Source organism: Camelus bactrianus, chromosome 2 (assembly GCF_048773025.1).
Source record: "Camelus bactrianus isolate YW-2024 breed Bactrian camel chromosome 2, ASM4877302v1, whole genome shotgun sequence".
In the NCBI taxonomy this organism is placed as follows: Eukaryota; Metazoa; Chordata; class Mammalia; order Artiodactyla; family Camelidae; genus Camelus; species Camelus bactrianus.
Genome location: NC_133540.1, coordinates 136,173,858 through 136,201,225, shown reverse-complemented (window position 1 = coordinate 136,201,225; position 27,368 = coordinate 136,173,858). Strand labels below are relative to the sequence as shown.

Genomic DNA, 27,368 nt, shown 5'->3' with positions numbered 1-27,368 from the left:
GCCCTAAACCCTGATGGCTGGCACTCCCTCACCCAGCTCTCCTCTGCCTGGGGACCTGTACCTGCAACACCTCACCAGTTTCAGTTTTCCCTGGAAGAGGGAACTCCTGAGAGGACAGAGGTTCTTCCAGGCACAGTTCCCAAGGGAATAGCTTGGGCAGAGCCCAGAGGGGATGGGGGGTGCTGCAGGGTGGGAGTGGGGTTGGGGTGCTGCAGGGTGGGAGTGGGGCTGGGTGTGCTGCAGGTTGCAGGTGGGGTGGGGGCTGGAATGGGCCAGACTTGAGGTAGGGAGTGGGACAAGGGCAGGACCCAGGTGTGCAGAAAACCGTGGGGTTTGTATTGAGGGCAGTGGGGAGCCAGAAGAGTCAGGATTGTGTTTTAAAATGGCAATTGTCCATTCCAGTGAAGTGACAGTGCAGGGAGAGCAAGGGAGTACCTGGACCACTCATTTAGGCCAGAGAGGATGGGGGATGGTCAGAGAGACCCTGAGGGATGGCAGTTGGGGAGGCAGGAGAGCCAGTGGGTGCACGTGACTGACCAGGAAAGGGAGGGCAGTGGGGCAGTGTAGAGAAGGGTCCACAGTGGAGCTGGACTCCACAGCGCGTGGTTCCAGTCCTAGACATGCCAAGTGCTGGCTGGGAAATCTTGGGTAAGTTGCCAACCTTCTCTGTGCCTGCATTTCTTCTCTGCACAGGTGACAGCAAGATACTTGCCTGGTTGTGAGGGTTAAAGGCGGCACTGTGTGTGGTGTTCTCTATTTATAATGATTACTAATGTCCTTGTGTTCCTATCACTAGTGGGTGAGAGGCGGGAAGCCGCTAGGTGGGAGGTGGGAACATACCTCCCCCCTACCCCCGTCAAGGGGATCAGGTAAGCCGGGCGCCAGGGCAGGACCTCTGTGCCCCACATCACCCAAGACCTGACCCTTCCCTGGAATGGCTTGGTGCCGGAGAGGAGTCTTGGATCTCCTCTCTGCTCCCAACGACTCCCTGGGGCTCAGACCTCCAGGCCCTGACCGCCCAGCTGGGATCGAGGCTGGCTAGAGGATAGATGACCGTGGGCTCAATCAGGGCCAGGTCTGGAGGTGCGGAGAGTGTTGGTGGCCTGAGGTTGGGGGCTCTGACACGGGCGCTAATGGGTACAGGTGTGAGGTGGGCGCCGCAGGACTTGGAGGTGCGCGAGGCGGGGCTGGGCCGGGGCAGGGCGGGGCGGATGGCCTGGGGGCGTGGCCAGACGGGCGAGGTGTGTTAGGCGGGGCCAGAGGCGGGCCAGGGCCGTGGCGTGGCGGGCCTTGTTGGGGCGTGGCTGGGCCTGGGGCTGGCAGGGGCGGCGCGGGGGCGGGGCCTCGCCGCGGGGAGCCGCCCCGCCCGCTGGCCGCCCGCACCGCGAGGGTTAAGGCCAGGAGCCAGGCGGGAGGGGCAGGCGCGCGCGTGGATTGGTGGAAAGTTTGGGCGCGGGGCGGGGATACGGGCGGGGCTTGGGGCGGGGTTTGGGGCGGGGCTCGGCAGCCGCGGCGCACCGATTGGCGGGAAGTTGTGTCGGGGCGGGGCGCGCGGCGGGCTCGGCGCTCGCTCCGGGAGAGTTGACAAAGCCCCGCAGGGAAGGACGCCTCGCGGCGCGGCGCCCCGGGCCCCTCGCCCCGCCGCCCCGGGACCCCGGCCCCTGGACCGACCCCGCCGCCCGCCCTGCCCACGGCCCCGGCCCCAGCCCCTGGTCCCGGCCCCGGCCCCGGCCCGAGCCGCCCGCGCCCAGGTAGCGCCGCCCCGTCCCGAGGCCGGGCCCGGGGGCGCGGGGCGGCGGGGTGCGGCGCCCGGGGCGGCGATGACCTCGCAGCGCGCCCCGCGGGCCCGGCCCTGAGCCCCGCCGCCCGCGAGTCCCGCCGAGGTGAGCCCCTCCGCGCGCGCCGGCGATCCTGGGGGCAGACTGGGAGGGGAGGGACGGGGGCCGGGGCCGGTGCCGGGGCCAGGGGCGGAGGCGGGGGCCGGGAGCGCCCAGGTCCCTGCTCCGCGGTAGGGGACCGCCGGCACCGGCACGCGCCGCAGCTCCCGCCGGGCCCGCGGTCCTGCCTGCGCCCCGCCCCCGCCCCTGCACCCCACGTGCCCCCCCCCCCCAGCGCAAATTTGTCCGCTAATGGCGCAGGCGATTATCTTCGGGGCCGCCGGTGTTGTGTGTCCCGCGGGCAGGGCCCGAGTTACAAGCGCCAGGAATCCAGACGGTGTTTGGAGGGGGGGCGAAGGAGGCCGGTAATTAGTGTAAACCCTTTGTCTGCCTTTGATACCCACGGTTCCCCCGCCGCTGCTTCCTCTGCCCGGAGCGCCCGAGGGAAGGCGGGGCGGCCCGCACCCCTATCCCCGCGGCCCAGGGCTGGAGTGCTAGCGGCTCCCGGGCCCTAGGCCGGGGTGTGAGGTGCATGGAGACCCCCATCCCCACGCCAGTGACCGGCCTCTGAATACTCCCAGGTCCGCACAGGCCGAGATGACGCCGAGCCCCGCGTTGCTGCTGCTGCTGCCGCTGCCTATGCTACTGGGGGCCCTCCCGCCGGCCGCCGCCGCCCGAGGTGAGTCCTGGCGCCCAGCCCGGCGCCCCGGCCTCTGCCAGCGCCGCCCCTTTCCCTCCGGCCCTGAACCCTGCCACAGTGCCCGCCTGGCGCGCGTGTTTGTGCCCCGCCCCTGCCAGCCCCGGGCTTTTCGGCCCCTCGCAGTTTGGCTCCTCACTGGCCGAGTGCCCCTCACCCTTAAGGCACCCCAGCTCACTTGTGGGCCCCCCTCACCCGTGGGCCCATCTCACCCACAGCTCACACACTGGGCACCCCAGCTCACCCGTGGGCTCTCCTCATCTATGGGGTGTCCCCAGCTCACCCACAGGGTTCCCACTCACCTTCAGGGAACCCCCAAGCTCATGTGTGGGGCCCCATGCTTGCTGGCAGGGTGGGCTCTGGCCCCAGTTCTCCTCAGGACTCACATGGCCACACACACATGCCTACAGCTGAGGGCAGCTGCTGACCTTCAGCTCTTGGGGGATGAGCTGTTTAGCCCCCAGTGGGCCAAATTAGGCCTCTGGTAACCTGCAGGGACCCCCCATGGTGACCAGGGTTGGGGGTGAGGACAGTGGGAATATTCTTGGTGTCTGAGACTCACGAACCATCTCTGTGCCCTAAGAATGCCCCTCTCTAGGAAGGCACAGGGTGAGGGCTGGGGAGCTGAGTACCCAGCACGAGGGGTCACTGCAGTGTCAGGTGGGAGCCTGTCTTAAGGCAGACCCTGAGACCACCTACTTTAGCCTAGACACTGTCTCGCGGTGTGTGCCATGCCAGGGCCTGGACGTGGGCACACACGCCTGCTGTGCAAGTGGGCAGGCTCGGATGCCTCTGGAGGGACCCCTGCCCCTGCACCCAGCCCCAGCAAGGGGCATCCTCAGCTGATGGGTGATGGGTGATGCGTGTCCGCAGACTCCCACTGCCATGTTCAGTGCTGGCCTCCCTCAGCTAGGCGGGCCCTGTGGCCGGGCCAGCCCTTTGGGTGTGTTGACCACTCAGGATCGTCCCTGCCCTGTCCACCAGTCCTTAGAGGTTTCGCACCCCTCCCCCGCCGCCCAGCAGGCGCACTGAACCCAACCTGGCCTTATATGGCCATGTTCGGGTGTGGGGTGGCGGGCGGCGGCCCAGGTGGGCCTCATGCCACAGTACCCCCCCGCCAGCCCCGCCGGGGACTGGCTGGCTGGCTTGAGGGTGGGGGCTGCCCAGGCGTGGCTGGGACGGGCAGCGTCCAGGGCACTGCGGACACTCAGGTCATGCCCAGTAAGGCCCCCCCCGGTGGCCAGCGGCCTGGACTCTGATTCCTGTTTTATCTGCTTGGACTCCCCAATCCCCGCACCTGCCTGTCCTCTGGCCACTCGGCCAGGGAGGCTCTGGGAGCCACTGTTCTGGCCTGGTCATTGGCTGAAGCCTGAGATGGAGCAGTGGATGGCAGTGGACAGTCGGGCCCGCCTTGGTGCCGAGGGTCCTCAGAGGGGCCAAACCCTGCTCTGTGCCCCCTGGCTGAGGCCTTGGGGCTGCATGGTGAGGGCCCTGGCAGCAGTAAGGAGGTGGGAGCTTAGCTGCTTTCCAAGGGTAAGGGCCTCTGTGGCTTTGGGGGGTGTGCTCTTCCTGAATTGTGCTGGCTTCTCCTCCAGGCCTGGACTTGAAGGTGGAGCCGTTTCAGACGCCCCCCCTCCTTGGTGGGTGTTCAGGCTGAGTGTGGACCTTCAGGCTGGTGAAGCAGCGCAGAGAGAGTTCGTTCGGTGGTTTTTCGAAAGCCATTTTCCCCATGGTGTCACGATTTCTAGAATCGACACATTTCTAGACGCAAATCATATTTTTAAAGTTCCCCTTTTCCCAAAGTTTCACAATCTTGGTGAGTTTGTCTTAAACTTTTTTTTTTTTTTCAAATTTGGAAAAAGATAGAATTCGGCTTTCTTCGTTTCCGTTTTATTTCTCACAGTGGGAACATGAGAGGTTCAGAACGACATACCTTTTACAGATAACTTTGGAAGACATTGTTACAGGGTCTTCTGAGAAGTGCCACGTTTGAACTTTTCTCAGGATGGTCTCTGAGCCGCCAGCCCTGAAGGCCCCTTCCTGGTCCCCTGGGCCCGGCCGGGGTGTCCTAGGCGCCTTGCCTCCAGCAGGATGGCACAGCCTCAGGGCCCACCTGCCTCTGTGTTGGGAAGGGTCTGCGGTGTGTGTGATTCAGCGGGGAGGCGCGTGGCAGGCAGGATGGCTATGGTGCTGTGCCTGTACGCTGGCTGACCTCAGCCTCTGGCCAGGCTGCAGGGGACCCCCTCCCATCTAGGCCCTCCAGGCAGCAACAGCCATTGTGTGGCCAGGGCCGAGGTGGACATGTGGGAGCCTGGCCCAGGCTCTGTGAGGTGAGGATTTGGGCCAGCAGCCCCATTTACGTCTTGTCTTGGGCCCCACTCCTGGAAGGGAAAATAAATCACTGTCCCCTCCGGGGGGAGGAGGGAGCCGTGAACAAAGTTGCCTTTGGCTGAGCCTGGAAACATGACCGCAGGCTCCTTCTCCATTGTGCGGGGATCATGGGCCTCCAGCTCCCGCCGGCACCACAGCCCCAACCCGGAGATGTGGGTTTTCCCCAGCAGCGGCCTCAGCCCCGGCATTGCCGGCCCAGCTCAAGCACTGCTGACGGTGCTGGGGGAGGCGGGGTATGGCCCCACAGGCCAAATCCTGGCTCCTGGCCACCCCCTGGCCATGTGTCCTTCGACATTGGCCTCCTTGTTCCTCATCTGGTGTCTGCAGTCCAGGTATGTCCAGGTGGCAGCTCTGTGAGCAAGATCAGCCTGTGGAAGGGAAGCATGCCTGGGTCCCTGTCCCCAGACTCCACAGACGCCCCATCCAGGGCTGCCACCCTACCTGCCCATCACCTGCTCTTCCGAGTGGTGGACGCTGGGTGCCCCTGGCTCCTCTTGGGTCCCAAGGAGAGTTGGAGCTGCTGTCCTGGGCTCCCTCAGGTGGGGCTGCAGCGCAGCGTCCACGGTCCGGGATGTCTGGAGGGAGGTGGGGGGAGAGACATGGGCTCATGGGGCCAGGATGGGCCTGGAAGGAGAGGTGGGTTCTGGTCAAGGGAGGAAAGACCTTCAGCTGGGGGGATGTCGTGGGCAGCTCACCTTGGCCAGGGTGGACACGCAGGGGACATGGGTGTAGCTGAGCTGGGCCCTTGAGTGGGGAAGGGCTAGGGCTGGGCCCAGAGGCTGGTGGGTGAGGGGTGCAGGGAGGAGGGGCTGGGGGCTTTTCCACCTGAGCATTGCGGCCAGCCTTCCTCCTCCAGTGAGGAGTGCTGGGGCCTCCATCCACACCCTGGGCCCTCACCAAGTGGCTGGGGGCAGGGCCTGGAGGCTGGCGGACGTCAGGGGAGGGCTGCACACACCTCATCCCACATAGACTGGCCCCGCTCTGGGGAGAGCCAGCCCAGGGTGGGGGCTTCCAGCAGCTATCCCTGAAGCGCTGGATTCGCTCCGGCCCCCAGGCGGCTGGAACCCCGGGCTTCCCATCTTGGCAGGAAATATGATTGCTTTTCTTCCTGCTGGGGAGTTTATTTCGTGAGAGATTTACACAAGCTGTGTGCTGTCTGAGTGGCTGAGGAGTGGACAGCGGGGCCTGGGGCAGCAGGCAGGAGGAGGGACCCCACTGGCTCCCTTGACTCTGCCCCAGAAAAGCCAGGGCCTGCGAGCGCACTCCTCTCCTGAGGCCACCGCCGGCGGCTTCCGGGCTGCCCTCTGCCCTCCTGCAGCAGCCTGTCCGGCTCTGGGGAGGACTGTGGGGCTGGCTCTGGAGCTCAGCACAGCACAGCGTGTGCCCCTGGAGGGCTGGGGAGGCCAGTCTGGGCCAGTTGGCTGGCTTGGGCCTCATGCCCTCAGGCCTGTCCTCGAGAAGCCCTGGGGCCCAGGGTCGGAGGCCCTGGTGGAGCAGGGACAGCAGGTGGGGCGGGGGGCTCTCTGGCCTGGGGGTTCCTGGTGGCTGGGCTGCTGGCTGTGTTGGGTGGTCTGCTGCATGAGCCCGTTCTGCTGAAACGTCCATGGGTTCCAGGCTCAGGGGCATCCCCTTCTCACTTCTGAGGCGACTGGTACCTGGATCAGGGCCCTCAGGGTGGGGCCCTTGGGTGGTCTGGGCCCCGTGGCGTGTTCCACGTCCTCCGGGCCTAGCGCTGGCACGTGGACAAGGGCTTTCTCGGTTCTTTGGCAGCTAGGAGCGGGGCTCGGCCTCTCTGGGGAGTCCTGCAGGGACCCCAGTTCTGCAAGTGATGTTTGTAGGGCCGGGGGTGGGTGGCAGGCGTGGGGAGGGTCAGCGTTGAGCCTGGTGGACCTAGTGAGACCTGAACGTGGAATAGGAGTGGCGTGGTATTCAGCTAAGCCCCTGGGTGGATCTGCGGTAGTGGGTCTGGGTGCTGCCCAGTCACTGTCCCCTGTTGCGAGTTCACGTGGGGCCCCTAGGGGAGCGGCACCCCTGCTTGTGCCCTGGGGATGGTGAGGAGGAGCCCTGAACTGGGGGTCCACTGAAGGTCCGTGTGGGGTTTCCTGGGAAGAGAACAGACCTGGAGGCCCCCCACCTGTCTGCTCACCTGGTGCTCAGGCCAGGCAGCGGGTGGAGGGGACACTCCAGTCAGCTTGCTCGGTGGGTCGGGCTGTCCCTCTGTCACGCCCAGAGTGTCCTGGTTTCTGGAGCAACCACCTGTCCTGCGGGTCCTACCAGTTCCACTGCAGGTCCTGTGGGTCCAGCCCCCAGGGGCCGCCCGGGGCCGGCTGGCGTCTCGGAGCTGGTGTTATGCACATGCACGTGTGTGTAGTGTGTGTGCCCGGGGCTCGGCGCTGGGCCAGTCTGCATCCTCCGCCCCATGGAAGCCCTGTGGTGGTCCTCACCTGTGTCCCTCTGGGGGCGTTCCTGCCCTCCCCCCAGACCTTGCCTTCCTGGCGGGTGCTGGCCCCAGGTCACGGCATCTGGGCCTTCCCAGCTCACCCCCTGTGCCCGGTCCTTTCACCCCAAAGAGAGCACCCACCTGCCTCTCCCAGCTCAGCTCCCTAGCCCAGGCTTGGCGGGCGCCCTTTGAGCCCCTCCCCATGCTACTCACTCAGCCCATCCTCCCCGCAGGACGGTGGCCCCTGGCCCGGTGCTCTCACCCTAGAGCCAGTCCCAACGTGGTTAACCTAATGCCCACCAACCCCCTCCCCGCCAGAGACTTCCTCCCGGAGTAATGTCTGGGGTTTTGCAGGCTCCCTGGGGACAGAGCGGCCCCGATGAGCTGGCCTGGTGGTTCTTGCACCCTCACTCCCACCTGGGTCTGTGGCTTCCGGGGATGAGGCCTGAGACCACAGGTGCCTCTGCTGGTCTCTGGCACATGGGCCCAGGGGACGGGTGGTGTCTCATCCAGCTCCTCTTAAAGGGAGCTTGGGGTCAGCAGGCCAGGGCCCACTGAACGCCCTGGGCAGTGGGGAGAGGTGGAGGCCTACACCTGGGATGCCTGCACCGCGGCCAGGCCCCTGGCAGACGTGAACACGCAGGGAGCACGGATGCAGATGGAATGGCCGGAGCCCTGCCTCTGGGAGAGGAGAGGGGGGCGAAGGACGGTGCCCAAGGCAGGGCAGGGGCCGTGGGTCAGTAAGGTGTGGGGTGCTGAACCTGGGGTGGCCCCCAAGGGCCTGTGAAGGCTGTGTGGGGGTGGGCACGGGCAGGGGCGCAAAGTGGGCTACAGCTGGGGTCTCTTCTTCCCGCCTCGCATGCGGCCCTCCAGCCCTCTTCTCCTCCGCCCTCCCTGGGCCCGCTGGGGCAGGAGGGGCGTCAGCTGGGGTTCCCACAGGGTCTTGTTTTACTGAACCTGGGAGAATGGTGCTTCTGCCAGGGCAGGCCCAGCAGGGGCCGTGGGGGTCCTGGTGGCTCCAAGGCGGGATGCATCCTGGGCCGGAAGGGGGTCTGTGTGCACCCACGGTCGAGGTGTGTGTATCCGGGGGACTGCACGACAGCGTCAGGGTATGACGCCAGCTCTGGGTGGCAGCTGGGAAGCCCAGCCACGTCTGCTGGATGTGTGCCCCCCACCCCCTACCTTGTTGCTAGGCCCTGGCCCCTCCCAGCACCTCCATTCCTGACCATGTTTTCACAGTGGGGGGTGGAGGGGAGGAAGGAGATGGGAAAGGAGAGGGCAGCACCTTCCCTGCCCTTTACCTTGATGCTCAGCCCCCACCTTGTGGTGGTGAGATGCCACCGCCCACCCCCAGTCTGCGTTTGCCTCGCAACACTCTCCAGGTGCCATCCCTGTATGTAGCCTGTGGCTCAGGGTGATCACTGGGCTGGGGCTTCCTGGAGGAGGTGCTCACAGGGAGGGGGCTGAGGCTGGGTGTGGAGGGCCCTGCCCGGGAAGCTGGCTGCCCCTCCCCCATGCCCTCACTCTGGCCTCAGTTTCCCCCTGGCTGAGTGGCTTGGATGCCCTGTCCAGGTGGAACAGCAGGGCTTGTGTTTCCCAGGCTAAATATAGAGCTGTGGCAGCCGTGCTGGCGGCTGAAATTCCCAGGAATCTGGGGGGCCAGGCCTCCTGCTGGTGAGGCTGCTGGGGTCTCTGCAGAGGCAGGGGTTGGGGCAGGGGCCGGGCCTGGCCTGGTATCGGGCAGGCTGCAGCGGGGCAGGGGCCGTGTGCTTTAGGGTGAGGCTGGCTCCAGCTGGGGGCCTCCGGCTGGGCTGCTGCCTGACCCCCTTACTGCCTGCAGGCCAGCCCTGTCCCTCCTTCACAGTGACCAAGGGTGGCATCCCTGCCACCCAGTAGGTGCCCCCCACTCCTCAGGTTCTCCTGTCTAGGGGTGAGGAGGGCGAGAGGGTGAGGGGCTGGAGGTGACCCCCCCGGCATGGTCAGGCTGGTCCTTTCTCCACTGAGAAACTGAGGCAGGATCCTTCAGGGGATGGGGGTGTCGGACCAGCCCTCCGCGGTGTCCCCAGGATGCGGTGGGGACAGGCAGAGCCCAGCAGGGAGGCATGCTGTCCTCCCTACGTGCCTTCCAGGCTGTTGCGTGTGTCTGTGTGTGTGCATGTGTGAGTCTGTGTGCTTGTGCTTGTCTGTGTGTGAGCCTTGAGCCCAGGTGTCAGCCTGAGAGGCCCAGGGCCCGGGGCGGGCTGGGGGTGGGGGTGCCCTCTTTGTCCTGCAGCTTGGGAGGCCCCCATGAATGGTGGAATTTCAGGCAGTGACAGGTGGCGGACAGGGTCTGCCTGGGAATGAGACCAAGACTCGGGGGGCCTCAGGAGGCCCGCTTGTCTGCGGGCCCTGTGGCCCCTCCCTCTGGTGAGCTGGGTGGGCGCCTGGGGGAGCCTTGCAGGTAAACGAGTTACCAGTGAGAAGCAGCTCTCAGCCCTTCCAGGAGAGCCAGCAAGGCTGGTGACGGGGGGCTGGCTGGGAGAGCAGAGCCCAGAGTGCCTGCCTAGGGGCTGTGTGGCCAGGCTGGCGCTGCCCAAGTAAAGGCAGGGTGTGGAGGGGAGGTCACAGAGGGAAGGTGCCCCATGTCCCTATGTCTCTCACAGCCCTGTCCCCTGGAATCAGAGACTCGGCACGCGTCCCCGTCTGGGGCCCTGGAGAAGCTGAGCCCTAGGCTGGCAGCTCCCTCCATCCGAAGGGGGATGTCCCCCAGCCCGCCCTAGTGCCCCAGACAGAGGTTGTGGGGGCTTGTGCTCTGAGAGCTGCGTGGTGAGAACAGAAAGCCGCCCCCCATCTCTGGGGGATCCACAGGAGCACTTTGGGCCCCGGTTGCAAAGCGGCAGCAGACCCAGCTGGCAACTGCGTGTTGAAGAAACACCAGCTGGTTATTAAAAACACATGCTGCCCTCGGGCCCTGCAGCGACAGCATCCCAGAGCAGCCACCGCCTCGGCTCTCCTTGTGGCCAGGATGCGGTTTGCAGACCCTCGAGACTGGGGTGGCTGCAGTGAGGGGTTGATGTCTCTTTCAGTGGCTGTAGGTGGGGTCCCAGGAGCCAGGCCCCCATGGCTGCCTCTCCTGATCTGAGGGACAGTAAGTAGGTGGGGTGACCTCGTGAGAACCCGGCACCACTCATGGTCATCCTATGGTCCAGAAACTGCAGACCAGTCCAGGCTCAGAGCCACGGGCAGGCGGGGCTGAGGGTCGACCAGGAGATAGTTCCACTCCTTTCTGAGGCCTATAGTGTCCTTCCCAACCGGCCAGCCACCTGCTGCCCTCCAGGCCTGGTCATCCCCACTGTCCCTGCACTTGACCCCAGAAAAAAATGGGGCTGGACACGGGCTGGCAAGTGGGGCTGGGTTTCTTCCTGCTGGTGAAGGGCACCATGGCCTCAGCCCCGGCCTCGGGCTTCTCCCATGGGAGACAGTGGTCACCTAGGGCCAGTGTGCCTGGCCGCTTGCCCCCTGACCCCAGGGCTTTCGGGTCACTCTCCTCCACCTGGTGTGGCCTGGCTGGCAGCAGGGAGGCTCGGGTCTGGGCAGACAGACCTGGGCAGAGGTAGCCCCCACACATAGGCACAGACGTGGGCCACCAGACACAGGCCGCCTGTGCCACACTAACCACACACCAGTGCAGTTACACGCGTGTGCACACACAGGCGAACTGGGTGCCTGCAGAGAGGCAGTGAGGGGATGCCCTCGCTTGGCCGCTCGTGGGGGGCAGGCATCCTGGGTATTCTGGTTCCCGTGCGATGGCATGCAGTGTGCCCTGGGTGAACACCGTCTGTGGTCTGGGAGGAGGACGGGTGTATATGGGTGGCCTCCTCGGTGGGGACTTGGCAGGGACAGCCTCTCCCCTGGGCTCCTGATGCCCCCACCTGCCTTGGCCGCGACTCCCAGCCAGTCCCCTCCCCCGACCAAGCCCTCTGACTGCCCTCCAGGCCCCCCAAGGATGGCGGACAAGGTAGTCCCACGGCAGGTGGCTCGGCTGGGCCGCACCGTTCGGCTGCAGTGCCCTGTGGAGGGGGACCCGCCGCCACTGACCATGTGGACCAAGGATGGCCGGACGGTCCATGGCGGCTGGAGCCGCTTCCGAGTGCTGCCACAGGGGCTGAAGGTCAAGGAGGTGGAGCGGGAGGACGCCGGCGCCTACGTGTGCAAGGCCACCAATGGCTTCGGCAGCCTCAGCGTCAACTACACCCTCATCGTGATGGGTCAGTGCTGGCTGGGGCAGGACTGTGTGGCGCCCAACACACCCCACCCTCATCCTGCCCGAGCCTGGCCTCCTCTGAGCCCAGGACACCACCCTTTGTGGGCCCCTCCTTGTCAGGCTGCACCTCAGGGGGCCCTTCCTCCTGGGCCCCTCCTCCCCAAAGGTTCTGCTGACCTGGCGGCCAGGGTGGCTGCGGGGGTGGATGTGGGGGGCCCCAGGTGGTGGTCCCATTGAAGGGCAGACCAGCGGGCCAGGCAGGCTGGCAGCCTTGATGTCGGCCATGACTTTGAGGCTCAGGTTTCGGAGTTCAGAGGAGCCGCTGGGAACGAAGGGCCTCTGTTCTCTGCCTCTGGGGTCTGGGCTCGGGGACTGGGCAGTGCCCCTAGCAACACACCCTCCACTTACTGGTACTAGGCACTGCGCCCAGCTTCCCCCGCCACGGGCTCTGGGTGGGTCCCTTGAGGCAGGCTCCCTGGCAGCACAAAGGAGGAGCCTGACCCGTGCCCCCCACCACTGGGTTCTTGGGTCGGGGCTCAAAGCCTGGCCTCGGCCTGGGCCGGTGGAGGTGGCGGCTGTCATGGGGAGGGGGCATTCCTCAGTGTGCCCCACCCCCCGGCCAGGCCCCACAGGCCTTCCCTGGGTTGTGGAATGGGAGTACTGTGGATGTCCACCCCCCCGCCACCGTCCTTTCAGAGGGGAGGATGACCAGGCGGTATGCAGGCCATGTCAGTTCACCAGGCCCTCGGCGCCTTGATGTGGGCTAGGGTTACTGCAGCTGCCGGCTGAGCTGGGCCCCCACCTCCCCCAGGCCCTGCAGACCCCTCGGAGCCAGGGTGGGAGAGCCAGCTCTCCATCCCACCACGCCTGTCGGGGTCACCTGCACCCAGGGAGTGGACTGGTGGGTGGCTTTCGCCCAGCTGTCTCTGGATTCTGAGATGTGGGTGTGCGCCCACGGCCTCCTGCTGGCGTCTCTAGAGCTGCCCCAGCCGGGCCTGAGGCTGGGCCTGGGAACCAGCCCCGGGGCTGGGGTGGGGGCTGGGGAGCCATGCCTGGATCTTGGGGCTGCTGAGGCCCTTCTGATACGCTTTCCACTCTGCAGATGACACCAGCCCAGGAAGGGAGAGTGCGGGGCATGAGGGCTCCCCTGGGGACCAGGAAGACCCAGCCAGCAAACAGTGGGGTGAGCATGGGGGCAGATGTCACCACTCTCTTTCAGCCAGGTGGGGCCCCTGGTGCCCCCCTGACCTCTCTGCCTCCCCCGCAGCTCGGCCCCGCTTCACACAGCCCTCCAAGATGAGGCGCCGGGTGATTGCACGGCCCGTGGGCAGCTCCGTGCGGCTCAAGTGCGTCGCCAGCGGGCATCCACGGCCGGACATCATGTGGATGAAGGATGACCAGGCCTTGACGCGCCCCGAGGCTGGAGAGCACAGGAAGAAGAAGTGGACGCTGAGCCTGAAGAACCTGCGTCCGGAAGACAGCGGCAAGTATACCTGCCGTGTGTCGAACCGCGCCGGTGCCATCAACGCCACCTACAAGGTGGATGTGATCCGTGAGTGCGGGGGCGGGGGCTGGGGTGCGGGCGGGCTGGCGCCTGGGGGCCGTGCCCAATGCGTGTCCCTGCGCAGAGCGGACGCGCTCCAAGCCTGTCCTCACGGGCACACATCCAGTGAACACGACGGTGGACTTTGGGGGCACAACGTCCTTCCAGTGCAAAGTGCGCAGCGACGTGAAGCCGGTGATCCAGTGGCTGAAACGTGTGGAGTATGGAGCCGAGGGCCGCTATAACTCCACCATTGATGTGGGCGGCCAGAAGTTCGTGGTGCTGCCCACGGGCGACGTGTGGTCGCGGCCCGACGGCTCCTACCTCAACAAGCTGCTCATCACTCGCGCCCGCCAGGACGACGCGGGCATGTACATCTGCCTGGGCGCCAACACCATGGGCTACAGCTTCCGCAGCGCCTTCCTCACGGTGCTTCCTGGTGAGTGGGCCACGCCCTTCCTGCCCCGCCCCGCCTCCGTCCTGGGCTACGCCCGCAGAGCCCTCCAGCCGGCACCCCCAACCGGATCCCTGGTGATGTTCCCCTCCCCACCCTCTTCTCCTGCAGACCCAAAGCCGCCAGGGCCACCCGTGGCTCCTTCGTCCTCGACCACTAGCCTCCCGTGGCCGGTGGTCATTGGTATCCCGGCCGGCGCCGTTTTCATCCTGGGCACTGTGCTCCTGTGGCTCTGCCAGGCCAAGAAGAAGCCGTGTGCTCCCACGCCTGCCCCTCCCGTTCCGGGACACCGTGCACCCGTGACGGCTCGTGACCGCAGCGGGGACAAGGACCTGCCCGCCCCCACCACCCTCAGCGCCACCTCTGGTGTGGGGCTTTGTGAGGACCTCGGGCCCCCGGCAGCCCCTCAGCATCTGCTGGGCCTGGGCTCAGCTGCTGGCCCCAAGCTTTACCCCAAACTCTACACGGACACGCTCACTCACACGCACTCACACACACACTCACATGTGGAGGGCAAGGTCCACCAGCATCAGCACATCCACTACCAGTGCTAGAGGGTGCAGCTTTCCGATGCCCGCCCACCAGAGCTCCGGGTGCCTGGGATGGGCTGGAGGGGGCCCAGGCTGGGGCGAGAGGGCCACTGAGGGAGATGGACCACAGGTGAGGGTGAGAGGTGCCCCGTGTGAGGCACACACACACACAGACGCACATACATGCACGACATACCTCTGGACACACACGGAGTCACACACACACACACATACACACACACACACACACACACTCTCAGACTAAGCAGCCCTTGGGAAGGTCTGTGTTGTAATTTGCAGTGCGCATGTAGCAATGGGCTAGCTCATGAAGGAATCCCTTGGCCCCGTGGGAAGGATTTCACAGAGGCCATGATCACCCCCCAACCCCGGCCTGGCAGGAGATCTGAGAGGCACCCTGGCTTTGTGAACCAAAAACTCCGACCCCTTCCCTACGCCTGCCCGCCTGTGTCCCTGTCCCGGCTATTTTTGCCACCACCTGTCCTGGTGTCCAGGAGTCCACCAGTACCCTGGGCAGGGGGGGTCACATGTAGCAGTCCAGGGCCCTGCCCAGAGAGGCTGGAGCCGGCTGGGGGTGACTCCTGCCCCACCCGGCCTCCCACTGCCAGAGGGAAGGGGCCCTTGATATTTATATTTAAGAAATTAAGATAATATTAATAATGATGAGAGGAGGGCGTGGCCACAGAGATTCGGCCTCTCCTGGGGCCCAGGACCCGCCTAACCCTGTGGCCACACTGATGTCCACCTGGGACCGGGCACCCATCACCCTACTCCCTGTGGCGGCCCCAGACCTCTGTAATTTTATATAGAGTTTGAGCTGAAGCTTCGTATATTTAATTTATTTTGTTAAACAAGAAAATGTGCATCCTTTCCCTCTAAGCTGGTGTGTCTGCCTGTGTCTGTGTGTGTCTGCGTGTGCATGCATGTGTACATGCGTATGTGCCTGTGACCAGACTGGGTTCCAGAATCGGGAGCAGAGGAGGCTCTCAGGAGCCCCATTGCCAGGGCTTAGGCTCCGAGGCTGAGACCTTGGGTCCCCAGGGCCCGCCATCTGGGCCGCGGAGCAGAAGGAGTCTTCCCCGCGCACCTGCACACCCTCCCGCGCAGGCCAGAGTCCTGCTCACCTGGCCCTGTGGGTGCCCCTCTACGGGCGTGGCCCCTGCAGCCCTCAGGCCTCTGCTTCTCCCCACCACAACCTGGGGTTAACTGGGCAATGGCTGTATTGTTGCCTCTACCCAGGTGACCCAGTCTCTGTCCACCTAGGGTGGTACAACCATGGTCTCAGTCTCCAGATGGGGAAACTGAGGCTCTGACCCACTCGGCCAGCACGCAGGGGTTGGGTTTCCTCTGGCCCAGAGGTTCTGGAGCCTTTTAAGAAAAGTAGTAAGATAAGTGTGCGATTTTAGCAAAGCTCCTGCATGACAGTGTCGGAAGGTCCAAGGGAGGGGTGAGGCCTTGCTGTGTCCTGAACACTGCCCCAGCCACCGCAGCTTCTTTGTGCTTCAGGAAAGAAGCATGGGCTCCGCCTGACCGTCCCACCCAAGAACTGCTGGCCCCCAGATTAAGGTTGAGTGTCTCCTCCACTCCCTCATAATGAGGTGCTGTCCCCTCTGCCTCCGCTAGGCTCCCAGGGCTGGGTCCACTGTCCCCTCCACCACTAGGGCTCCCATGAATGCAGAACGGGGTCCCCTGTCCTCAACATCCCCCCATCCTCTGGCCTTCCAGGGTGGACGCCACTCCTGTCCCCAGGCAGGCAGGGGCTGGCCCTGAGGGAAGCCCCACTGGGGTGTCCTGACTCCATGGGCAGTGACCATGCTCAGAGCAGGGCCAGTGGCCTCCAGATGATGGAGGCCACCGACAGGGGACACCGTGGGAGATCTGGACCCTGGCTGGCTGTGGAGAGCCCTCCTGCAGTGGCCTAGGGAGTGGTGCCTGTATCTGCATGTGTGTGTGTGTGTGTGTGTGTGCGCGCGCGCACGCTTGTGGACGTGCGTGTGTGCACGCCTGGATACCAAGGGGCTGCAGGCGGCCCACAGCTGGTGACCGAACAGATGTTCCCCAGACAAGACAGGCTGCAGCCCATGTCTGGTTGGGTTTCAGTTTGAGGGGGGAGGGGTGCAGAGAGGGGGAACCTTGAGTGGAGGGGAGGCCTCAGGCAGTGGGCCATCTTCAGGTCATAGGAGATGAACTGCTCCCTCCCCAGGGCACAGGCATAGGGGTGGGCACCCTTGAGGGTACAGTCCGCAAGAACCTCAAAGGGGACTCTGGGACTCCCAACCTTGTACCCTTCTTGGCCTGAGGTCCAGTGCTGTCCACGTGGGCTCACGTGGGGACATTCATCCTCTGCCCCAGGGAAGTCTGGAGGGCTAATGACCTGCCCACCCCCAGGACCACTCTCTCAGCTGGACAGGCGTACAGGGCCGGGGATCGCAGTTCTGAGACCTGCAGCCCTGGGCCCATCCCCCAGCACCCTTTCAGGAGGGAGGGGTTCTGATGGGATGGTCATTCTACAGCTATAGTAGGGCCCTGGGCAGGGCAGGGGGACCCTGTGGAAGACAAGCAGACCTACCCTCGTCCGGCTGTCCCCACCCTCACCAGCCCTAGCCCCCATTACTGGCCCGCTACACCCTGGAGCTCAGAGACCTTAGCCAAGCCGCCTCCCACAGTACAGCTTCCTGCCCTGGGAGTATGGGGGTAGGAGGGCAACCTGGGTGGGTCTCAAAGGCTTCCTGGAGGGTGGACCATGTCCTCCCTGTTCCCCCTGAGGCTTCCAGACCCTTCTCCCCCAGCCTCCCGGTCTGCAGCAGCAGGTCCCCTCCTGTGTCTCCCTGGTCTGTCTCCAGCTGACCCTTCCAAGACTCCTGTGTGATTTTAGTGCCCACTGGATGCCCCCCAACCTCAGCTCCTATCCCCACGACTGCAGGGTCCCCAGACTGCAGAGGGGCACACAGGTCATCCTGCCTCCTGCACCTGGGCTGGAAGTTCCCACCACCCCGCTGTGGGGGCTGGGGCCGCAGGGCAGAAGGGTGTGTCCTCACCATGCTGCGCGTTGGCAGGGTGTCTAAAAGATGGGGCACCCTGCACCCTAGCCTTGCAGGCCCGAGGCTCCCAGGGCCGGCCTCGCCGTGCGAAGTCTGCCCAGCAGACTGCTCACTGGCCTGCCAACTGATCAGCCCCTTTGCCCAACCCCCATCTGACCAGGCCTTCTGTCCCCCTGGTGCCCCGCCCCTTTGGGGGGCTCCCAGGCCACCCACAGAGGAAAGCCCACTCACAGAGGAGGCAGGGACTTGAGGGTAGGGCCGAGGGGAGCGTGAGTGGGCGGGGCCAGGTGGCAGGTGGGGCCAAGGGGAGGGTCCATGGGCGCAGAAGGGCCAGGGGGACCCAGAGCCCCACCAGGGAGGGGCACATGGTCAGGGCCACGACTCCTGGGCTCTGAGAGGCCAGGCCCCCGGCTTCCCCTGCCCCTCCGTGGTTGCCCCTTCACAGACACCAAAGCCAGGCCCTGATGTGCCCTTGGCCACAGGCACAAAGACCAGTGAGCAGCCACCAATGCTATGGTGACCCCCCTACAGGAGCACAGCTGCCTCCAGGCCCCAGCTCTGGGGCTTCCCTAGTGAGGGGGGAGTGGGGCCTGGACCCTTTTCTAGGGGCTCTGGGTCCTGAGGTAGAGGAAGGGAATCAGCTGCACTCTCGAAGTGACCCCAAGGCCAGGGTCTGAGGGCCATCTGGGGAGGAGGCTCCCGATGTCCACGGTAGGGGAGCCTGGAGCTGGGTAAGGGGGGGCGCTGGGAGGGTGGAGCCCCAGGTGCTGAGCCTGGCCAGCACCTCCCCTGATCCCTTTCTGGGCGCTGATAGCTGGTTCCCTTGAAGCTCGGCAAACTTGAAAGGGCAGCCCGGGCTCTGCCACCCTCAGTGTGACTGCTCCCCTCTCACCCCCGCCTCTGCTGCCCAGCCCTCCTGGCTTCAAAGGGGCAGCGACAGTCTTCTGCAGCTGTCCCAGAGCGGGGGGGGTGGGGGCCTGCGGCTGATGTCCAGGGATCGGGCAGGACCACAGAGCCTGAAGATGAGGGGGACATGGGCCAGCCCCACCCCCACGGGCCTTGGGTCGGGAGGGCCTGGAGGGAGATCAGAGCTTTGTCCTGGGGCCAGGACTGGGGACCTGGTACAGGAACGCAGGATGTAAGACACAGGAAAGGGGACAGGCACATGGGACATGCAGTCGGGACTCAGGAGGGAGACACCCTACACAGCACAGATTCAACCTGGGACTCAGGGCCTGGGGTCGGGGACCTGCAGGCACTGGCCGGGCTGCACAGGGCTTGCAGGGGCCTGGACCTGCCGCTGCAGAAGCTGGGGTGGGATGGAGGGGCTGGCACTGAGGGGCTGAGAGGCCAGCATCCCTAGCTGCCCTTGCCTGGACCCAGGGCACAGGCTGGGCTACACTGGGACCGGTGGGCTTGTGGGAGGGGCTGCTCGGGGTGGGCACAGGGATGAGGACTCCCCCAGGGCCAAGCCTGTGGGAGGTGTCAGGCCCCTGGGGTAGGCTGGGCTGGTCTACAGGGAAGCAGCCCCCATGCCTGGCACCAGCACCTGGTGTGTCCCAGAGACCCTGCTGTGTCTGGTGGGCAGGGGCCAAGGCTGCTAATCAGGTGGAGGAGTGGGGCAGGGCAGGGCCTGGCGGCTGGGGGCTCCCTCCGTGCCCGGTGCTGACCATACCCGGTGCCCGTTCTCCTCAGCTGCCCAGGCCTGGGGGGCCAGCCAGTCACTGGGGGACAGTGTGAAGGTCCATGCAGCCAACCCCCATCCTGTCGGCCCCGCCCAGGGCCTCCCCCACCTCCACGCCTGCCCCGCTGAGCTCTTTTCAGTCCTGCCTTGGGTCAGAGGCCTCCACCACCCTGACACGCCCACCCCAGGCACCCTGACCTCTGCACTGTCATTGTCCACGGAAGAGAGGGTCGGCCTCCCACCCAGGCCAGCACCCTTCAGTGACCCAAGGTGGGAGCCGGTCCAGGTCCCCCAACCTGGGGACACAGGAGCACTGGAGGTAGGACCTGCCTCCCACTCGGGCTTCTCCTGTGGAGACCACCCAGGGGGTGGCCCCTGATGGAGCCCTGGGCCTGCCGCTTCCAACAGCTTTTTCTGGCTGTGCTGCCGGGGGTCACTTGGGGTCATGCCCAGTGGGCTCAAGAACCCACCCCAGACGTGCCTCTGCTGGGCAGCAGCTGGTGGTGGGCTGGTGTGCCGTCCACCACGGGGCACTGCCCCCTGGGCCCAGGCCTCTCACACCCCCATCCTGGGCACCTCCGGGAGCTGGGGGAAGGGGCTCTGCTCCAGCCGGGGGCCCTCGGCACCCGCCTGCTTCTTGAGGTGCGGGCTGGTTCCTTTTGGGGGATCTTGACTCTGGCGTTTGTCTGGGGTGACAAGGCAGAGTGATCGGTTCAGGCTTGGTGGGGTCGCAGCCAGGTCCGGGGGCTGAGCACACACATTGCCTCCCCCGCCCCCCCATCCGGGCCCAGTGCTACCCTGGCCTTGCTCCCGCCTCTTTCCTGGGCCACAGGGATTGTCTCCATCCCCCCAGAGGCTGGGCTGACTCTGGGAGGCTGAGCTGAGAGGCAGAAAGGCAGTTCTGAGGGACCCACCAGATGCCCCATGGCCCAGTCCTGGGGAGGGCGTGCGTGCCAGCCTGGCTGCACCGAGCACTCATTTACAGGGGGAGCTCAGGAAAGGCGAACTCAGGTCCGGGCCAGATGTCCATTCTACATGGTGGCTGGACTGAGACACACACTTGATCCCAAGATGGGGTGGGGGAACTAATTAAGGGTCTGCAGCAGCCCAGGTAAGGGGCTGGGGGCGTGGAGAAGGCACCCGGGCAACCAGGCAGCTGCACGCCTCACCCCCGCTCCGACAGCCGAGCGGCATCTGGCCCTGGGCCGGCAGGTGGTGACAGCTGTCAACAGCTGGCCGGAGGGGCGGGCGCCAGCTTACCCTGAGTCACTGGTCGAGGGTGGGGAGAGGGTCTGGCTGGGACCAAGGCTGAGCCATCCTCCCTGCATCCCCAAAATGCCCTCCCTGGCCCTTGGAAGGACACTTGCAGCCTGGGAGAGCGGGACAGGCAGTCGAGGTCTTGGCCGCAGTGCCCGGGCTTTGGACTCCAGAAGTCTCCACCCGCCTCTGAGGGTCCCAGGGCCTGGGGGCTCTATGCAGGGAGGGGCAAGACCGGCAGCGGTGGGTCTCTGCTAGGAGGCGGAAGCCCTCCCACAGTAGTGTCCACCCTGATGGAAGGCAGTGCAGGGGGGCTGGGAGGGGGAGGCCCTGGTGAGAGTGGGTGCCCACTGAGGACACTCTCCCCCGCAAGCTCAAGGTGAGGGGTGGGCAGCGGGTGCCACCCAGACTCCTGGCCTTCCTGTGCCCAGTGCCCCCTCAGTGGCCTTTTCAGGAAACCCTCCAGCAGGGGCAGCACTGGAGCTGCCCACTCTCTGCTGAGACCCTCCCCGCGGCCGTGCCCTGAGAACCTGGTTTGGGGTAGGTGTATATCACCGAGAGCTTGGGAGCCGCCTAGCTTCAGGCAAGACCTCGTGAGCCAGGGACAGTGAGCTCTCGGTGGCTGCAGACCGCTCCCCACCTGCCACCCGCCTTCCCTGTCTCACAGGGAGGGCACTGCCAGCCTCCCGGAGGACCCCCTGTGTGGCCCAGCATCTGGCAGAAAGTGTAGCGGTCAACTGCAGCGGCTTGGCCTGGCTCTGACCCTCTGATGTAGGGGCAGGAGGGTGGGGGTCCTGGGGGTCGCTGTCCTACCCCCTTTCTGGCCCTGGGCTGTAAGGATCCAGGACCTCAGCCCCAACCCTCACCGGGCCTTACGCAGCCTGGGCAGCGCCCCAGGCAGCACCTCCCACCACGAGCGCACAAGCTGAGCCTCCTGGGGCTGGTGGCTTCTCTGTATCACGAGACCTCAGGGAGCTACCCAGCCACCCCGGCCCTCGCCACCCCCATCTGCGGCATGGAGGAGAGGCACCTGGCTCAGGGGCTGGTGGGAGCCCTGGGTGGCCGCGTGGATAGGAGGCAACTCTGGCCTGGCCTCAGAATGCACAGAGCGGCCCAGGGGGCGGCCCAGGCCCCAGCAAGGGGTGGGGCAGGCTTGGGGCGGCACCAGGCTCCGCAGAGGCAAATTCCTTGGTCCTTCACAACTTTTTCCTCTATTTTCTTTCCACTTTCTTCCAAAAGCCATCCTCTACTGCTCGTTCCTGGAGTCCCTCCAAGACCATCGGCACCGGCTCCACTCTCGGCCACAAAGCTCCTTTGACAGCGGCAGCCAGAGCTAAACCAACAGTGTGAGTGGGGGAGGGAGAGGGAGGAAGGGGGCACGCCCCAGGGCAGAGGCCTCTGGGCATCCTGAGGGGGCATGGCAGGGTGACACTGAGTCGCACTGGGACCCCAGCCCTGGGCTCAGCTCCCTCTCTGGCTGAGGACAGTGCCCCCACTCTGCCGTCCCTGCATCTCTGGGCTCCTGTGGTTGAGGTGCAGACGTCGTCAGGGACTGCTTTGAGCCGCCCACCAGCCCCATGGTTCCGGGGGACCACTTGGAGCACATCCCTGCTCTGTCAGAGTGTCCTGAGGGTAGGTGCCAGCCAGGCAGGACTAGGCTGCCTGCTGGGAGGGCTGCAGCCACAGGACCCTGGGCCCGACTGGAAAATGGGATGGCATTTGCCTTGGACTGTCTGTCCCATGCCAGTGTCCCCGTCTGTGGGCTCTGGAGGGCTGGGGCTCTGGGCCCACACCTGCACACACTGGTATTCAATAAATGCTTGGTGGGAGGGGCTGCTGGAGGCAGAATTCAGGCTGCCATTCCTCTGCCTCTTCCCTGCCCTCTTGGAAACCAAGAGGCCTGGCCCCTTGTGCCCCCTGAAGCCAGCACTGAGCATTGGGCATCCCCAGGTGCCTGATGACAGGGAGGCCTGGCAAAGGACAGACAGTGGGAGGTGTTTGCTCTGGACCAGCAGGGTGGACAGCCTGATGGTGGGCGTCCCAGGACATGGGGGGCCTGGGTTGGGCAGGAGCTGGGGCTGGTGGCAGGAGGTGTCTGCACAGAAGGTGCAGGGCCAGCACGGCTGAGGCCCCCCCACCCCCAGCTTCTGCCGCTGGACTTGCAGAGCTGGAAGGGAGGGCGGAGGGCCGGCTTGGCCTGGAACGGGCTCCCAGGCTCCCGGCCTATGGCTGGGGCCCTCTGCCGTCTGCTCACTGAGCCCTCGCAGGTTGGCTGGAGGAGCCTTTCTTGGCTACAAACACAAACGTCGCCCCGGGGGCCCGGCAGGGGCAGCAGGGGCCGTGGAGCAGGCCCAGAACGAGGCACAATCCACCCTTTGTTCCCGCGCCGCCTGGAGCCTGCGGGCCAAGAGGAAATGAGGGGGGGGCGCCAGCCAGCAGCCCTGGCCGCCAGGGCCCCCGCGGACGCCAGGCCCGGCCTGGCCGAGGAAACAGAGGGGTTCGCTCCCGGGAGGGGCCCAGTGGTCACAGCTGGGCGTCCAGGAGGGGTAGCGGGTCCCAGGAACATGGGCCTGGAAACCTATGCCCCGTCACCTACCCTGCATGCTCCTCCGGAAGCCCTCAGCCACGGCCTTGCCCCCGCACCCTCGTTTGGTGACCTCAGCCTGAGCACAGGTCTTGGGCAGCCCTGGGCAGCCCTGGGCATCCCCTACTCCAGGCTGAGAATGGCCCCTGTCTGTGGTCGCTCACCCCACACTCCTTTCTCCCCTCCTCTTCTGGCCCCAGACAAGCACTGAGGGTGGATGGTGGGGGCAAGGTCTGGCTAGCTGGGGGGCTGGCCCATACCCTACCTTGCTCCTCGACACTCCCCAGAGCCCTCAAGGGGTCTGTGGTCCATCCTTGGAGCAGCCAAGCTTGTCCCTTCACCCCAGGGCTGGAGAGTGGGTGGTTTAGCAGAACCCACCTGGGAGCACTGTCCTCTCTGCCAGTCCCATCCAAGGCAGCCAGGGGCTGCGGATGGGGGTGCGCGGTGCACATGAGTGAGTGTGAACACCTGAGTGTGCATGCACATGGGTTTACGCGTGTGCACATGGACATGTGTGAGTGTGCATGAGGGTGTGGAGGGCTTGAGACCCCTTCTTCCATCCCCCCCACCACACCTTCCTTCACTCCATGCGACCTTCCCAGAGGGGCCTGGGGCAGGACCCGTGAGGCCAGAGGGCTCTCCCCTGGGGCTCAGCAGGCTGGGAGGGGCCGGGCTGCCTGGTGTCTCCCTCCTGGATGCGTTTCAGGCCTGCATGAGCCTGTGCTGGGGCTGAGAGGTGAACTCTGCAGCTCCTTCGTCACTCTGAGATCTGCGTCTCCCCTGGGAAGGGCTGACTCTGCCCTGTGGGGCGCCTGGCGGGGATGCCACCAGGCCAGACACACAGCAGGTTTCCTCCTGGGGACTGGATCCTGGCCTGGAAGTCCCACCGGGGATCCAGCAGCTCACGGATCACCTGACAGGAGCACCTGGGGGTGACTTCCACTGGGGCCTTGGTGCCTACCATCCGCTCAGGTCTGGTGCTGGACCCTCTGGGATGGCCTGAGGCCTAAAGCTCACCCAGGGTGGGAAGACCCTGGAGGGCAGGGGGCTGTCGCCGTATCCCTGAGGCCCAGTCTCGGCCACCTAGCAGGAAGGGATCTGCCGTGGGCCAGCAGTGCTGGTGAACCAGAGTGCCCTCAGGGCAAGGAGAGGGACTCTGAGGCCTGGAACCTGCGAGGGGCCAGGGCTCCCCCACCTGGGGACGCGTGTGCACACAGGCGTGCGTGTGTGGATTGGCTGTACCAGCAGTCACTCACCAGGGGCTGCACAGACCCACAGACAAAACAGGAGGTGGGGCTCCTTCCTGGGCGTGGGTGGAGGGGCTCTGGCATTTGCGCCCTGCTTGCCCAGGCCTAGCCTCCAGCCTTCCTGGCAGCTGCTGGCCCTGCAGCCCGTGGCCGTGGGGCTGTTTGCATGGAACTCTGAGGCTCCAACACCGCGGCCCACTCTCCCCCACACCCAGGAAGGGGCTCCACCTCTGGTGTCGCCATGCCCCCAGTCCCCCCAGCCTTGCCCTGGCTCCCTCAACTGTTGGTCTGCTGGACTCCCTACTGGCTTCCTGCTGGCCACTAAGAGCTCTCCTGGATGGGCTGGGGCCCGAGGTATCCTGCAGGAGGCTGGTAGCAAACACCTGGACAGTCTCTCAGCCCTGCTGGCCCCAGGGCAGGGGTCCCAGCCCGCCCCACCCACTCTGGCCCGAGGTCAAGAGGAGGCTGGGCTCTGTGAGGGCAGCTGGGCCTGAGGTCCCTGGCCCCTGGCAGGGCTGACCTCCTGAAGCCCTCAGGCCCCAGTGAGGCCCCAGCCCACCCTCTGCCCAGCACCCAGTGCCCCTCCGGGAGGCTGTCAGAGCCAAGGGAGTGAGACACGGGGGTGCTGTCCCATGGCTGTCCCTCCAGTCCGACAGCACCTCCCACAGTGACGGCCCCTCCTGCAGCCCAGGCTGCACACTCAGGACCAAGCGGCGTGGGAGCCGCCACCCACCCTGGCTGTTCCCAGGAGCCCCTGCTCTCCCGGACTCCCGGCAGGGGACCGAGGGCAGGCTTCCCTCGGGCAGGGGGGGGACAAATCATGAAGAAGGATGAATGTTCACACTACAGGATGGAACGTGTTGCCGAGGGGATGGCGGGGGATGGCGGGCGGGCAGCAGGGTCAGGTGTGCTGGAGGGAGCCCCAGACCCTCCCTCATGGGAGGTGGTGGTACAGGCACTTGCCTTGTCCCTCTGGGCCTGGAGGGACCCTCAGCTTAGGAGGGGAGCCTGAGGGGAGCCCCTGTGCCTGCCTCCAGGGTGGCCCTTCCCTGCCAGGGGCAGAGGGCGGTTTGCTGTCCACAGGGGAAGAGGCCGCTGTGGAGGGGACCTGCCTCTGCCTGGCCAGCTCCTCAGCACCAGGGACCCAAGGGACCAGCAGGTGTGCGCAGGTGTGTCCAGCCCAAGGGGCCCGTCCTCTAGGACACATCTGCGTCAGAGGCCTAAAGCTCGGCGTCTAGGGCAGGTGGGAGACATGCCCCCTGTGGTGTGGGGGAAGGAGGCTGGGCCCCCCCCTGTTTCCTATCGTGAGCATGGGTGAAGCCAGCCACCACGGCACCATCACAGGAAACTTCCCTGAGTCTGCCAGTGCCAGCCACCGGGGTGCTGGGAGGCCCCACCCCACAAACAGCTAAAATGCACTGCTGGACGCTGCCTCCTGGGGCCTGGGAGCTGTGAAGCCAATGACACCGCCCCCGTTTTTGTTGCTTAAGCCGACACAGGGGGAGGTGGCTGCTCTTCTGAGGACAAGAAGTGGGTGCAGATGGGCCCAGCCTGAGTGACCCGGGAAGGGTGAGCCAGAACTGCGGCCCGCTGGCCCAGGGAGTCGTGTCCTTGAGGGCGCTGGGCTGCCAGGAGCCAAGTGCCTGCGGGCAGCCGCTCACACCCCTGGCGCCTGGCTGGGTGCAGGTGCACTTGGGGTCTGAGGGAAGCAGAGGAAGCGGGGCAAGAGGAGGGAGCATAGCTCCCTCAGCCATAGGGCCCTCAGGGCCTCCTCCGGGCTCTCCAGCTCCCTCCTGCACACGGGCCAGCAGCCCTGCCGTCCCCCGTCAGTCACCGCAGGGTTGACGGGGGAGGGCAGGCGCCAGGCGGACCACCCCCGGGGGTGCAGGAGCTGGGTCTGTGTGACCCTAGCAGAGTGGAGCGAGCGAGCGAGCGAGCGCAAGCGGCCGCTGGTCTCACGTGCCGAAGGGGTGAGTGGGAACGGTTCTGGGCTCATGTTACAGTTTCCACTGGAAAAACAGCCTCGTTTTGAAAAATGGCTCTGAGCTTTTAAAAAATTACAAATATATCCAGTTTCCTGAGGCCAAGGGAGGCCCGGTAGAGGGCCAGGCGGGCAGGGCTGATCTGCAGTTCTGCCGGGACACCTCCATCGGCAGGGCCCAGGGACACTGGAGCCGCAGGCCCAGGTCCAGGGACGTGGGCAACCAAGGCCGGTGTGGCCCGGAGTTGGAGAGAGCTGTCACAGAGGGGTTCTCTATCCCAAGTGGTCATCCACCAGCTTCAGGCCTCGAGTTAGGGGGTGCTGCTCTCAGTCCAAGTGTGCCTGGACGAGCCAGCCAGGACAAGGCCTCTCCAGTAGGACGGGAGGAACTGGCTGCAAATCCGGCATCTGGGGTCTCCAGGTGCAGGGTGGTGGGGTTGCTCTGGGAGCTGTCCTGTCCCCTGGTGCTGCGGTTGTGTGTGCAGGGGCTGGGCTTGTTGTGCACATGTGAATGTGTGTGCATCTGTGCACGTATGAGCATGTATTCAGGGTAAGTCTGGGCGTGTCCCTAGCCTCCCCTACACTCAGGGGTCAGGGCAGGGGTCAGGGCAGGGCTCAGGCCCCCAGTGCGCCTGGCACAACAGGGAAATCAGGTTTCTAGGGAGGAGGCAGAGGTCTTGGGTTTCCTCCATCTGCTGCCCTGGTACCTGTGGCTCTCCAAGCCAGGTGCCCCCTGCCAGGGGTGAGGGCTGTGCCCACCAGCCCAGCGCAGGTCCCGCTCCATCTGGCCTGTTTCCTCTGGAACGCAGGAACATTCTTGGTACAGCAGATGGCAGAAGTGCCCACTGGGTAAACTGGGACCCCTGCGTCAACAGGCTGCATCCCTAGGCTCACGGAAGGCTCTCTCTGATGCCAAGAACAACTGGAAATGCTTCCAAGGACTGGATTCAAGCTCTTTGCACTGGGAAGTGGGGCTGCCCTGTGTCGGGTAGAAGGCTGGCGGCTCTGGCCTGCACACCTGACGGCTGCCTGTGTGACGAGCCCGCCCAGCCGGGCCGGTGTGGACAGGAAGCCGGCCTGGGTGGAAGGTCTTGGCCTCCAGTGGCAGGTCCTCTGAGCTCGGGCTGGAGGTGGTTCCAGGAGGCCAGGCGCTGGCCCGCTGCACAGCCGGCCGAGGCCCACCTTGCTTTTGGATCTGGCCTTGCTGCATGCCCCCCGTGGAGGCTGTGATCCTGTGGGGGATTCCAGACGCCATGGTAACCCCAGCTCCTCCCCAAGGTGGGGGACCAGCAGACGGGCCTCAGGGGGGCCCCAGCACCGCGTCACGCACCAGGAAGCTACTTCTGTGTGTCCTCCAAGGGGAACAGAATGCCCTCCTGGT

The 27,368-nt window shown here is 65.5% G+C and overlaps 1 protein-coding gene and 1 long non-coding RNA gene across 4 annotated transcripts; both read left to right on the top strand.

Annotated features, from left to right (window-relative positions):
- Positions 1-1,477: 1,477 nt before the first annotated feature.
- Positions 1,478-15,072, top strand: FGFRL1 (fibroblast growth factor receptor like 1). Of its 3 annotated transcripts, XM_074352552.1 has the most exons (8): positions 1,491-1,883; positions 2,139-2,242; positions 2,459-2,556; positions 11,380-11,652; positions 12,751-12,831; positions 12,916-13,200; positions 13,277-13,630; positions 13,757-15,072. In XM_074352552.1, exons 3-8 carry the CDS (start codon positions 2,475-2,477, stop codon positions 14,197-14,199), a joined length of 1,518 nt encoding a protein of 505 aa, XP_074208653.1. In that variant the 5' UTR covers positions 1,491-1,883; positions 2,139-2,242; positions 2,459-2,474; the 3' UTR covers positions 14,200-15,072. The 3 variants fall into 3 exon arrangements, with proteins under 3 accessions (XP_074208663.1, XP_074208653.1, XP_074208642.1); XM_074352541.1 differs by lacking the exon at positions 2,139-2,242 and having other exon boundaries at positions 1,492-1,883; XM_074352562.1 differs by lacking the exons at positions 2,139-2,242; positions 12,751-12,831 and having other exon boundaries at positions 1,478-1,883.
- On the top strand, positions 2,563-4,451 carry LOC123618049 (uncharacterized). The gene is made up of 2 exons (XR_006726392.2): positions 2,563-4,056; positions 4,170-4,451. It is a non-coding gene; the product is annotated as an uncharacterized LOC123618049 (long non-coding RNA).
- Positions 15,073-27,368: the final 12,296 nt, after the last annotated feature.

Coding starts and splice junctions, on each gene's coding strand:
- FGFRL1 (XM_074352552.1), top strand. CDS start 2,475: ATGACGCCGAGCCCCGCGTTGCTGCTGCTGCTGCCGCTGCCTATGCTA. Junction 11,653..12,750: donor CTACACCCTCATCGTGATGG/GTCAGTGCTGGC, acceptor TCCACTCTGCAG/ATGACACCAGCCCAGGAAGG. Junction 12,832..12,915: donor CCCAGCCAGCAAACAGTGGG/GTGAGCATGGGG, acceptor CCTCCCCCGCAG/CTCGGCCCCGCTTCACACAG.